This window comes from Solanum verrucosum, unplaced genomic scaffold (assembly GCF_900185275.1).
Source record: "Solanum verrucosum unplaced genomic scaffold, falcon-dt-bn FXZP01000060.1, whole genome shotgun sequence".
Classification (NCBI taxonomy): domain Eukaryota; kingdom Viridiplantae; phylum Streptophyta; class Magnoliopsida; order Solanales; family Solanaceae; genus Solanum; species Solanum verrucosum.
Window position 1 is genome coordinate 8,061,486 of NW_026020129.1, and position 13,524 is coordinate 8,075,009.

Consider the following 13,524-nt stretch of genomic DNA (forward strand, 5'->3'; position numbering starts at 1 on the left):
AAAGGTCTATTTATATTCATCTCATTCTTTTAGCAAAGTCAAAAATAAAAAATAAAATAAAATTTAGGGGTGCAAAAGCTTCAGATGTCTCTCGAATGCTTCAAACCCCTTTTTGATTCTTTCCCATGGCTCCTTCCACAACTCAATGTTGAGCAAAAGGGTGTGTTTTTCTCCTGTTTTCTTGGTTTTTTAGCTTTACTTTGGTGTTTCATCAGAAACTCATACAAGGGATTGCCACCAGGGCCTAAAGCTTTGCCCTTGATAGGTAATCTCCATTCTCTTGATGTTTCTTCAGAAACTCACATCTATTTTGCATCTCTTTCCCAAACTTATGGACCCATTTGTAGACTCTGGCTTGGTCTAAAAGTTGGGATTATTATTACTTCCTCTGCTTTAGCTCGTGAGGTTCTTAAGGATAAAGATACCATTTTTGCAAATAGAGATGTGTCTGCTGCTGGAAGAGAATTTTCATATGGTGTCAATGACTTAATTTGGAGTCCTTATGGTCCAAAATGGCGAATGTTGAGGAAGGTTTGTGTTCGCGATATGCTTAGCTGTTCTAATATAGATTCTGTTTATGCACTAAGGAGAAGGGAGCTTAGACAATCGATCAATTACTTGTATAGTCAGAAGGGTTTACCAGTGAATGTTGGTGAACAGATGTTCTTGACTGTGCTTAATGTGATGACAAGCATGTTATGGGGTGGCACATTGAAGGGTGAGGAAAGAGCTAGTCTTGGAGCTGAGTTTAGGCATGTTGTGACTGAGATAGCTGAGTTGATCAGTATTCCCAATCTTTCTGATTTTTACCCGGGCTTGGCCTGGTTTGATTTCCAGGGTGTTATAAAGAAGATGAAGGTGTTGCTAAAGAGATTTGATAAGTTATTTGAAAGCATGATTGATCAAAGACAAAAATTAGACAGAAATGGTGTTGGCCAAGAAAGCAAAGACTTTCTGCAAGTTTTGCTGAAGTTGAAAGATGAAGCAGATCCCAAAATGCCTCTGACCATGACTGAAATCAAAGCCTTACTTATGGTATGTTTATCAGTTGTGCATTCTACTAAATTTGCTTTAAATAGTTCATCTTCTTACTTGTTAGGCAGTTAACGGATGAAAAATTGGGTTATAGTGATATCAGTCAAAATAAGAGGATCAAATGCTAATAAAAGTTAAAATTAGGATCATAAATGTATTGAATAATTATTAGATTCATATATTCATGTTCTGAACTGTTAGTTGCTACCATGTTATTGGACTGACTTAAGGAAAGAGTCAGCAAATTTAGCATCAGATTATATGTGAAGACTTAACTGTGAAGCTTGAACTGAACTCCAATATACAGTTCTACAAATAAAAACTTGTTGTACATGATAATAAATTCACAAATACTATGGACAGGATTTGGTTGTCGGTGGAACTGACACAACCTCCAACGCGGTTGAGTTTGCCATGGCTGAAATTATGAACAAACCAGACGTCCTGAGGAAATTACAACAAGAACTAGATACAGTTGTGGGTAAAGATAACATAGTGGAAGAGTCTCATATTCAACAGTTACCATATCTCTATGCAGTGATGAAAGAAGCTATGCGCATACATCCAGCCCTCCCACTCTTGGCTCCTCATTGTCCTAGTGAGACAATCACTATTGGAGGATACACTGTTCCTAAAGGGTCTCGTGTTTTCGTAAATGTATGGGCAATACACAGAGATCCTTCTATCTGGAACAATCCAACAGAGTTCCGTCCAGAGAGATTTTTGGACAATAAATGGAACTATAGTGGAAATGATTTCAACTATTTTCCATTTGGTTCAGGCAGAAGAATGTGTGCGGGGATAGCCATGGCAGAGAGGATGTTCATGTATTCACTGGCTTCGCTCATTCATTCTTTCGATTGGAAATTGCCTGAAGGAGAGACGTTAGACCTTAAGGAGAAGTTTTGTATTGCTTTGAAGAAGAAAATTCCTCTGGTGGCTATACCTACTCCAAGATTGTCCAATCCAACACTGTATGAGTAAGATAAAAATGTATCACTGTTATGTGCTAATGTCTTTCAAAGACAAATATTAATGAGCATTGAATAATTCTCCCAAATTTACTATTCATAGATAATGAGTGATGTTTTCTTCTAATTATGACCGAAATAATCAAGTATCATGTGGAAGCTAGCAAAGCAAACTCGGAAGACCATGAGTAAGAAGATAAATAAGAAATATGTCAAAAGAGACATAAATATTTAACGTGATTCGGTCAACATGTGCTTCAACCAAGTCCATGACTCTTTAGGATCATTGACTAGCTATATATAGTACTAAACAGGGTACACAAAATGAAAATCCTTCCAAACAAAGTGCTCCCTCCGTTTCAATTTATCCTACCCTCCTTTCCTGTTCGTTATAAAAACATATTTTTTAAGCAACTCTTTAATTCCAATCACAAAATTACAAGGCATTTTGATATATTTACCATATCTTTATATTAACACTACGAGATTCAATCTGAGGAAAAATACATGTATTAAGTTCTCTAATACAATACATATCATGAGTGGACTGGGGAGGTAACTATGCGTCATTTTTATCGTACTGGTCTCTTCTTTTTTTTTGTCTTCATCTAAAATATCTCATTCTTTCAGCAAAATAAAAAAAACTCTTTTAAGTGGTCATATAATAGGTAAAATTAGCCATGTCTTGACAATATTTGCTTCAAAAGGATAGTTGATGAACAACTCTTTTAAGTGTTTTGGTACCAAAATCTGTTATAATGTAATAACTCTAAATATTTGTGTAATGATAGTTTAATTTCTTTCCATAGGTAGGAGATATGAGGAATTAATGTAGCATATTTTCAGAGATATAACATTTAGGAATAGCAGATAATTAGGGGTGTAAAAATCAGAATTCTTTCCCCACTTGAAGCATTCATTCAGCAAATCTGACGAACAGAGCCAAGTGCTTTAATTCTTAGAGTCATTCACCTGTGATTCTTTAAAAAAAACTGAAAGTTTTGGTTTTGTTAACTATTTGTCAACCGTAAGTCCTAAACATTTAGGGCTCTTGGTCTTGGTTACATGTCACGATCCAATTTAGGACCATGACCGGTGCTAAGGGGGAGAATTCCAAAGCAAGCCTTACCAAAATTCTACAGAAAATCGGGCAGAGTTTTCTTTTTTTTGGGCCTATGCTAAATTTTCCCTGTCTCAAAAATCTACAACACAACTAATAACAACTATAAATTAAGACATAATATTCATCAATGATCTAATTGTCACGCAATAATACCAATTTATCTCCAAATATGAAAAAGAAGTTCAAAACTAGTTACTTGACTACAATATGAAGGAATAATCATGACTCGAATAAAAGGAGTGACAAATGGAGCGACTCTAAGAATTTTTAAAGAACAAAATAAATCATAGCAATTCAATACGTCTCTTGCCACGCGAAGCAATGAGAGACTCACCATATGCTATCAATCCACACTCTCTAATTAATGGAATCTTCTCCAATGTCACCTGAGTTCTCTGTAAAAACATTTAGCAAGGAGTGAGACGCTAGCTCATTGAGTAAATAACACTTAACCACAACCATTTTAATGAAGGACAAGTCAGAAAACATGATAGTATAATAATCATGATAAAATCAAGAAACAATAACCATGATGAAATCAATGCCCTTTCAGAAACGATAACAATCTTCAATCTTATTTGTCTCATGTAAGCAAAATCAAGGTGAACTTTTAGAAATAAACTCAAAATAACACTTTCATATCAATCTTATAGCTGAAAGGTTTCCAAGGATGAATCATGTAATCACTTTGGTCTCTCTTTAAGAAGTAACCAATAACGGTGAACTCCTCATAAAGGAGTTAAATGTTCATATCGGTAGATCCCTACTCGAGGGATATCGGTAACGGTATGCTAGTTCTACCTTCCCACTGTCAAGAGCTTTATCGGTAATCTATAACTACAAGGTGCACCAGGTCTAACAAACTTGCCGTTAGCTACGTGATTCATCAAGGTCTACTCCCATTTATACTTTTCTTTGTAATTAGTAGAAACATTTCAAACTGGTATAAGACATTCAAGTTCTTATCAAATCATAATATACAAAACTTTAATCAAAACATATGTCAAAATACTATTTCTCAAGTAAATGTTAAACTCTTTTGATACCGGTAATCATATCTCAAGTATCAATAATTATATCTTATAAAAATGAGTTCATCTCAAATAATTATTTCGGTATCATATCAAGTAAAAGACTTGTCCCTTATGCAAGTTCAAAACATTTCGGTAAATCATTCACTTTATAAATCATGAAAGTTATAAAACAAAAATTATGATAAGATTACTACTCACAGTACTCGTGTTGAAATACCAAAAAAAAAAGCTTCATTCCCTTTACCATCAGAAAAGAAAAAATAACCTACTGCTTTGCTTTCCAGTGAACGAAAGAAGGAGAAATTTTTTGAAAGCTTTAATTCTTACTGAATTTATATATTTGATGTTAAAAATATTGAGTTTTTCTTGGTCAGCAAAGAAGATGAAGGGTATCTGATTGGATATTTGAGGCCATGATTGTGCAAAGAGTTCAAATTTTGCTGGCGATGAATCCAAAAAAAGAAAGAAAGCATTTTTTTGCTGAAAATTGAATGATGAACAAAATGCCAAACAAACATTGCTCCTTTTCACGTTTCTTATACTACCAAACAAAGTACTTTCTCCGTTTCAATTAACATCACGAGATTCAGGGGAAGTGACTCTACTTCGTTTTCATCGTACTGCTCTTTTTATATTCATCTCATTCTTTCAGCAAAATCAAAATCTTTTAGAGGTGCAAATGCTTCAGATGTCTCTCAAATTCTTCAAATCCCTTTTTGATTCTTTCCCATGGCTCCTTCAACAACTCAATGCTGAGAATAAGATTGTATTTTTCTCCTGTTTTCTTGGTTTTTTAGCTTTACTATGGTTTCTTTGGTGTTTTATCAGTAACTCAAACAAGGGATTGCCACCAGGGCCTAAACCTTTGCCCTTGATAGGTAATCTCTATTCTCTTGATCCCACCTATTTTGCATCTCTTTCCCAAACTTATGGCCCAATTTGTAGACTCTGGCTTGGTAAAAAAGTTGGGATTATTATTACTTCACCTGCCTTAGCTCGCGAGGTTCTTAAGGATAAAGATACCATTTTTGCTAACAGAGATGTCCCTGCTGCTGCAAGAGAATTATCATATGGTGGCAATAACATACTTTGGACTCCTTATGGACCAAAATGGCGCATGTTGAGGAAGGTTTGTGTTCGCGATATGCTTAGTTCTTCTACTTTAGATTCTGTTTATGCACTAAGGCGAAAGGAGCTTAGACAATCGATCAATTACTTCTATAGTCAGAAGGGTTTACCAGTAAATGTTGGTGAGCAGATGTTCTTGACGCTGCTTAATGTGATTACAAGCATGTTATGGGGTGGCACAGTGAAGGGTGAGGAAAGAGCTAGTCTTGGAGCTGAGTTTAGGCATATTGTCACTGAGATGGCTGCGCTGGTCAGTATTCCCAATTATTCCGATTTTTACCCGGGCTTGGCCTGGTTTGATTTACAAGGTGTTACAAAAAAGATGAAGGTGTTGGCAAAGAGATTTGATAAGATATTTGAGAGCATGATTGATCAAAGACAAAAATTGCATAGAAATGCTGAGATGGGAGATGGTGTTGGCCAAGAAAGCAAAGACTTTTTGCAAGTTTTGCTGAAGTTGAAAGATGAAGCAGATTTAAAAATGCCTCTGACCATGACTGAAATCAAAGCCTTACTTATGGTATGTTTATCAGTTGTGTATTCTACTAAATTTGCTTTAAATAGTACATCTCCTTACCTGTTAGGTAGTTAACGGATGAAAAATTGGCTTATAGTGATGTTAGTCATAATAAGAGGATCAAATGCTAATACAAGTTAAAATTAGGATTGTAAATGTATTGAAGAATTATTGTGGAAGATGTGTAATAAATATTAGATTCATATATTCATGTCCTGAACTGTTAGTTGCTACCATGTTATTGGACTGCATTAAAGAAAGAGTCGGCAAATTTAGCATCAGATTATATGTGAAGACTTAACTGTGAATTAAGACGGTGAACCTTGAACTGAACTCTAATATACAGTTTTACAATTAAAAAATTGTTGTACATGATAATAACTTCACAAGTACTATGGACAGGAAATGGTTCTCGGTGGAACTGCCACTACCGCCAACACAGTTGAGTTTGCCATGGCTGAAATTATGCACAAACCGGATGTCCTGAGGAAATTACAACAAGAAGTAGATACAGTTGTGGGAAAAGATAATATCGTAGAAGAGTCTCATATTCAGCAATTACCATATCTCTATGCAGTGATGAAAGAAGTATTACGCATGCATCCAGCTACTCCACTATTGGTGCCACATTGTCCTAGTGAAACATGCACTGTGGGAGGATACACTGTTCCTAAAGGATCTCGTGTTTTCATAAATGTATGGGCTATACACAGAGATGCTTCTATCTGGAAAAATCCAACAGAGTTCCGTCCAGAGAGATTTTTGGACAATAAATGGGATTTTAGTGGAAATGATTTGAACTATTTTCCATTTGGTTCTGGCAGAAGAATCTGTGTGGGGATAGCCATGGCAGAGAGGATGTTCATGTATTCACTGGCTTCGCTCATTCATTCTTTCGATTGGAAATTGCCCAAAGGAGAGACATCAGACCTTACAGAGATGTTTGATATTACTTTGAGGAAGAAAATTCCTCTGGTGACTATACCTACTCCAAGATTGTCCAATCCAACACTGTATGAGTAAGATAAAGATATATATATATATATATGTTGAGAGTCGTATTATGTATTATGTCGTATCTGTGCATTTTCTTTACTATGTAAGAAATGTCACTTTCTTCTTTCTCTTGTTCAATGTTCAAACCAACTTTGGTCACTACTGCAGTATTGCTGAGGTCTGAGGAGATGAGATTGCATTAGTATTACTGGCCCTGTCCTTAATTATCGGACTAGCTTTCTTGGAACGTGCCTTGCACATTTGTTCCAAATAATTTCATTTAGCATAATAAACTCATATAGAAAATGAACGGAGATAAACATGAGAAAAGAGAACATATTGTTAAATTTGACAAGATTCAAAGATGAATTAATGTGAAGATTTGGTAGTTAGGTAGATAATTTTTCATTGGTACAAACGTCAAGATAACATCTTTTGTAGGTGAAATTTAGGTGAACCATAAAATGGTTTCACAAGGTAAATCTTGACATTTTGACACATTATGATGTCATGGATGACATCAATAGGAAGAATTCACTCCTATAAATAGTTAGTTCCTAATTCATTTGTGACACACCTCTCACTTGCCTTCTCATCTTCAAAGACATTTGATCTTCTTTCTCTCTTGTAGTATTTCACTTGTAATCTTTTGGAGTGAAATAAATATTGGTTGGTTGTGTCCGAGGAGTAGGCAAAAGAAAACAAAAGTTTGCCGAACCTCGTTAATTCCTGGTGTTCTTTTTATTGTTGTCTCATCTACTATTTATTAGCTACCTTTAGATATAGCAGTTGTGATTTCATCACTCTCTATATATTCGGCTTCCGCAACACATATATATCATATATCATCATATCATATATTATTGGAAAAATGCATAAGAACCCCCCCAGCCTATGCCCAAAATCCCTGAGACACACCTAACCTTTACTAAGGTCCTATTACCCCCGAACTTATTTTTTAATTAATTTTCTACCCCTTTTGGGTCTACGTGGCACTATCCTTGAAAAAATTGTCAACACGCACTGGGCCCACAAGATAGTGCCACGTAGGCCGAAAAGGGGTAGAAAATTATATATAAAATAAGTTCGGGGGGGGGGGGGGTAATAGGACCTTAGTAAAGGTTATGTGTGTCTCAGGGATTTTGGGCATAGGTTGGGGGTACTTATGCATTTTCGCTATATTATTATAAGTGGGAAGCTCCAAAGTGTAAAGTTTGATTACCATTATACCCTACACTAAATAAAAAAAATATACATCATCTCATTAATTATTAATTAGATATTAAACTTTAATTACCTCTAAGCTTGCTGAATATCATAAAAAACTGGAAAAAATATGAAAAGTCACATTACATTATTTATCATAGTCAACCATTAACATTGTTTTAAGACCTTTCCAAACTAAATCGTTGTTTTAAGAAGTCCAAAAAAAATGTTTAAATACATTATCCAATTAAATGTGAAATTAAAGACATTAAAGAAAATGGAAGAGAAAAAGATGTGTATCAGTTTTCAAAACCCTCGTTTCCATAAATTAATTTCTTAGAACTCTTGTCTCTTCATTTGCCTATATTGAATGAAGATGATTTTTTCAAATTTATAAATACAGATATTGAATAATATCAAACAAGCGTATGATTAAAGGTTAGTTATACAATTGCTAATTGCCAAATCCTTACTTTTATTTGATCTCTTCGTATTATTTTAATTTTAGATTTCATGATTTATATGTATATCACATTTAATTGTATTTATGTTTGTCATTTTTTCTTTCTCAGCTTTGGTGGCATCAAGATTACAAGCAGCTATAATATATGATGATAGCTTCCCTATTTTGTTGTTTTCTCTGTGGTAATTTCTTAACAGAATCACTCCTATCATTTTTGTAAAGCATTGATATTTTGGACTTTCAAATCATTTTGGAACAAAAGTTATAGTGCTTCAAGATACTTCAATTCATTTTTAAATGAATTGAAGTTATATTTTTCAAGTGACAGGATAGTTTCTACATCTACAAATTAGGTATACAATTCTTCTTTATAATTTTTTTTTTTTTTTTAGTTCTCATATGTTTTTTAGTGTTGAAGTGCTGGTATTATATTTTACCTCTTCTGCGTCAACTAAATTGAGAAACTTGTTGATGCATTTTTACAATCTCATATTTAGTAATGTGCAAATTCTTGCTTTATAAAATTATATTATTTAGGATTTGTATATATTATACTTTATGTATTACACACTATAATTGCATATAATTATACATTTAATTGTTTATTCAGGTAGGTTATGAGAAAAAACAACGTATGAAATTCTAATCTTTTGAAGTTCACACATTAACTTTTGCGGTGAAGGCAGTGGATGGTGTTTAGTGATGCAAATGATGTTTTCTTTCTCGCTTTTATGTAAATATATTTCTTTTTTTTATTGTTTGAGTTAATTTTGGATATATTTGAGAATAGTATGTATATAAAATATATTACAACTTTTTCTTTCTTCTGTAAACAGGAATAAGGCTTTGCCTTTTGTTTGATTTTTTATGTCCCGCGTTTCTATCGTAATGAAGATTGTTGTAGGGAGATCTTTGTGTCACTGAAGATTGCTTTCAATGATCGCAAAATCAAAAATATAAAAAATATTGCAATACTATAATTTCTCTTCTGGAAGTCATAAAAGAAAGAATAGGTATACGTTGGTTTGATAAGCCAAAAAAATATAACCCCGGCTTGCTTTTGTCACTCAAGCAATACCAGTTTTTCAGTTTGATTTTTTCTTTAAATTTGTTGTCATTTCTTATTCTTCATTCTACCTCTCCTCTAATTTTAAAATAAAATACACACTTTATGTCCCCAAATAAAGTATTGAAGTTCAAATATGATGGTCGACATTTTTAAATATTGAGTAAGAAATACTTTTACTTTCACAATACATATATATCCATTTGGAGGCTTATGTCAAATGATTTTATTCACGCTAAATATAAGTGAGATTAAAAATCCATTATAATGTTACTATACCTTAGTTGATAATTTTACTTCTTGTTATACAAAACAGACTTTACAGAAAGAAACAAAGTCAAATTATAACTTCAACAATTAGTTTTAAACTATAATTGTTGTCTTGCCCATTCATTTCAAGTTCAACTACAATATCGCTTTAACATATATAAATATTAATTATCAGTTTGTATTTTTTTTTCTCTTCTAATTCAATATTGAATCCCATACACATGTTTTAATAATATTTATGTTTTGAAAGTATGTATTAACTGATAGGAATACACGTGTGACGCACGTGTCCAAAACTAGTATATATATATATATATATGAGAGTCGTGTTTTGTATGATGAACTATGGAAATGAGATCCATTTGAAATTAATTCAAAGGTTTCTATACAGTTTGTATCTGCAATTCAAGTGTGCCTGAATTACCAACAAAGTTCAGTACGTCTATTCCAGAATGCACATCAGACATGAGCTTCCTGTTTGTAAGATAAAAACTAGTTCAAAATTTATCCTTTAAATTCAAAATACTGTAAAGGTGCATTTATTATAGTATAAATTATAGGAACCACATATTATAAGTACTAAATAACATTCTATCCCTTCTAGTTTTCTATTTACCAAAAATTCCTTAAAAATGATGTTTGCGGGATACATAGCGTTGTGCATGGGATACATTAGGTTTGATACATTCCACATAGCGGGATACATTAGGTTTGATACATTCCACATAGCGGGATACATAGCATTGTGCCGGGATACATGCGGGATACATAGCGTTGTGCACGGGATACATACCGTTTGATACATTTCACATAGCGGGATACATAGCGTTGTTCACAGGATACATGCGGGATACATAGTAAATAAGGGATTTTTGAAATTTTTGAAATAAGTAGGGATAAATAAATATTAAAGTAAGTAAATAAGTGTAGTTAAGTAATTTGTCCTTTATTATATTATAAAAACTGTTAAAAGAAAGTTTCTTGGCAATATTCTTATACATGCATCCTAACTATCTGCACATTAATCAACTTTAAGTGTATGCCTCTTCATTGCTAAACAGTTATTCCCTTTGTCCCTTTTTACTTTTCCAATTTTAACTTGTTACTTGTCTCTTTTTACTTACCATTTTTGACAAATCAAGAAAAGATAATATTTTTTTACCTATTATACGTTCAATATTGAGTCTTTCTTCTTCAGCAAAGAAGATGAACGGTATCTGATTAAATATTTGAGGCCGTGATTGTCAAAGACTTCAAATTTTGCAGGCAATGAATCCAAAGAAAGAATGCCTTTTTTTGCTGAAAATTGAATGATAAACGAAATGCCAAACAAACTCTGCTTTCCACGTTTCTTATAATACCAACAAAGTGCTTTTTCCGTTTCAATTCAGGGGTGACTCTGCTTTGTTTTCATCCTACTGCTCTTTTTATATTCATCTGATCCTTTCAGCAAAAAAAAGAAAGAAAACTTTTAGCTGTGCAAAAGCTTCAGATGTCTCTCAAATTCTTCAAACCCCTTTTTGATTCTTCCCCATGGCTCCTTCAACAACTCAATGTTGAGCAAAAGGTTGTATTTTTCTCCTTTTTTCTTATTTTTTTAGCCTTACTTTGGGGTTTCATCAGTAACTCAAACAAGGGATTGCCACCAGGGCCTAAACCTTTGCCCTTGATAGGTAATCTCCATTCTCTTGAACCTGAACTTCATACCTATTTTGCATCTTTCACAAACTTATGGCCCGATTTGTAGACTCTGGTTTGGTAAAAAAGTTGGGATTATTATTACTTCACCAGCCTTAGCTCGCGAGGTTCTTAAGGATAAAGATACCATTTTTGCTAACAGAGATGTGACTGCTGCTGGAAGAGAATTTTCATATGGTGTCAATGACATACTTTGGACTCCTTATGGACTGAAATGGCGAATGTTGAGGAAGGTTTGTGTTCGCGAGATGCTTAGTTCTTCTACTTTAGATTCTGTTTATGCACTAAGGCGAAGGGAGCTTAGACAATCGATCAATTACTTTTATAACCAGGCAGGATCACCTGTGAATGTTGGTGAACAGATGTTCTTGACTGTGCTTAATGTGATTACAAGCATGTTATGGGGTGGCACAGTGAAGGGTGAGGAAAGATCTAGCCTTGGAGCTGAATTTAGGCATGTTGTGACTGAGATAGCTGCACTGTGCAGTATTCCCAATCTTTCCGATTTTTACCCGGGCTTGGCCTGGTTTGATTTCCAGGGTGTTACAAAGAAGATGAAGGTGTTGGCAAAGAGATTTGATGAGATATTTGAGAGCATAATTGATCAAAAACAAAAATTGGACAGAAATGGTGTTGGCCAAGAAAACAAAGATTTTTTGCAAGTTTTGCTGAAATTGAAAGATGAAGCAGATGCCAAAATACCTCTAACCATGACTGAAATCAAAGCCTTACTTATGGTATGTTTATCAGTTGTGCATTCTACTAAATTTGCTTTTTCCAAAAAGAAATCATCCTCTCCCCAGTTATCACTGCATTATTATTGAGTAGCCAAGATTGCATTTGTCATCAACCATTCATACCTTAATTTTTTTGGATCAATTATTAGCTAACAATGACCATGATGGCAGATTTATTTTTTTTTATATTAAAAGGATCAAAAAATCATTGTGGCATATGGGAAATAAATTTCAGAAGAATCAGCTTCGTAAATTCATGTCCTGAGCTGTTGGTTGCGTTCTTCTGGTAGGAAAATTCACTTTCATTACATGCGGTACTGGTTACAATGTTTGCATTTTATTTTAAATAGTCCATCTCCTTACCTGTTAGGCAGTTAACGGATAAAAAATTGGTTTATAGTAATATTAGTCATAATAAGAGGATCAAACGCTAATAAAAGTTAAAATTAGGATCATAAATGTTCTGAACTGTTAATTGCGACCGTGTTATTGGACTGACTTAAGGAAAGAGTCGGCAAATTTAGCATCAAATAATATGTAACTTAACTGTGAACCTTGAACTGAACTCCAATATAAGGTTCTACAATTAAAAAATTGTTATACATGATAATAACTTCACAAATACTATGGACAGGATATGGTCGTCGGTGGAACTGGCTCAACCGCCAACACAATTGAGTTTGCCATTGCTGAATTATTGCACAACCCCGATATCCTGAGGAAATTACAACAAGAACTAGATACCGTTGTGGGAAAAGATAATATTGTGGAAGAGTCTCATATTCAGGAATTACCATATCTCTATGCAGTGATGAAAGAAGTCTTGCGCATACATCCAGCTGCTCCACTACTGGTGCCACATTGTCCTAGTGAAATATGCACTGTGGGAGGATACATTGTTCCTAAAGGATCTTGTGTTTTCATAAATGTATGGGCCATACATAGAGATGCTTCTACCTGGAAAAATCCAACAGAGTTCCTTCCAGAGAGATTTTTGCAAAAAAACTGGGATTATGGTGGAAATGATCTCAACTATTTCCCATTTGGTTCTGGCAGAAGAATCTGTGCGGGGATAGCCATGGCAGAGAGGATGTTCATGTATTCACTGGCTTCACTCATTCATTCTTTTGATTGGATATTGCCCGAAGGAGAGACATTAGACCTTACAGAGAAGTTTGGTATTACTTTGAAAAAGAAAATGCCTCTGGTGGCTATACCTACTCCAAGATTGTCCAATTCAACATTGTATGAGTAAGATAAAAATATATCAATGTTATGTG

At 34.0% G+C, this 13,524-nt stretch overlaps 2 protein-coding genes, 1 long non-coding RNA gene and 1 pseudogene across 3 annotated transcripts in view; 3 read left to right on the forward strand and 1 right to left on the reverse strand.

The window, feature by feature from the left end:
• Positions 1-84: 84 nt before the first annotated feature.
• Positions 85-2,027, forward strand: LOC125826148 (flavonoid 3'-monooxygenase CYP75B137-like). The gene is made up of 2 exons (XM_049505463.1): positions 85-1,035; positions 1,399-2,027. Exons 1-2 carry the CDS (start codon positions 85-87, stop codon positions 2,017-2,019), a joined length of 1,572 nt encoding a protein of 523 aa, XP_049361420.1. The 3' UTR covers positions 2,020-2,027.
• Positions 224-13,524, reverse strand: part of LOC125826183 (uncharacterized) — a 37,592-nt gene continuing 24,291 nt past the window's right edge. Inside the window, exons 3-4 of the long non-coding RNA XR_007442930.1 lie at positions 11,468-11,516; positions 224-250 (exon numbers count right to left, since the gene is read on the reverse strand). This is a non-coding gene — a long non-coding RNA (uncharacterized LOC125826183). The remainder of the gene's footprint in view (positions 251-11,467; positions 11,517-13,524) is intronic.
• Positions 4,843-6,831, forward strand: LOC125826147 (flavonoid 3'-monooxygenase CYP75B137-like). The gene is made up of 2 exons (XM_049505461.1): positions 4,843-5,811; positions 6,211-6,831. The coding sequence occupies exons 1-2, from the start codon at positions 4,843-4,845 to the stop codon at positions 6,829-6,831; spliced, it is 1,590 nt and encodes a 529-aa protein (XP_049361418.1).
• Positions 11,302-13,499, forward strand: LOC125826156 (flavonoid 3'-monooxygenase CYP75B137-like; annotated as a pseudogene).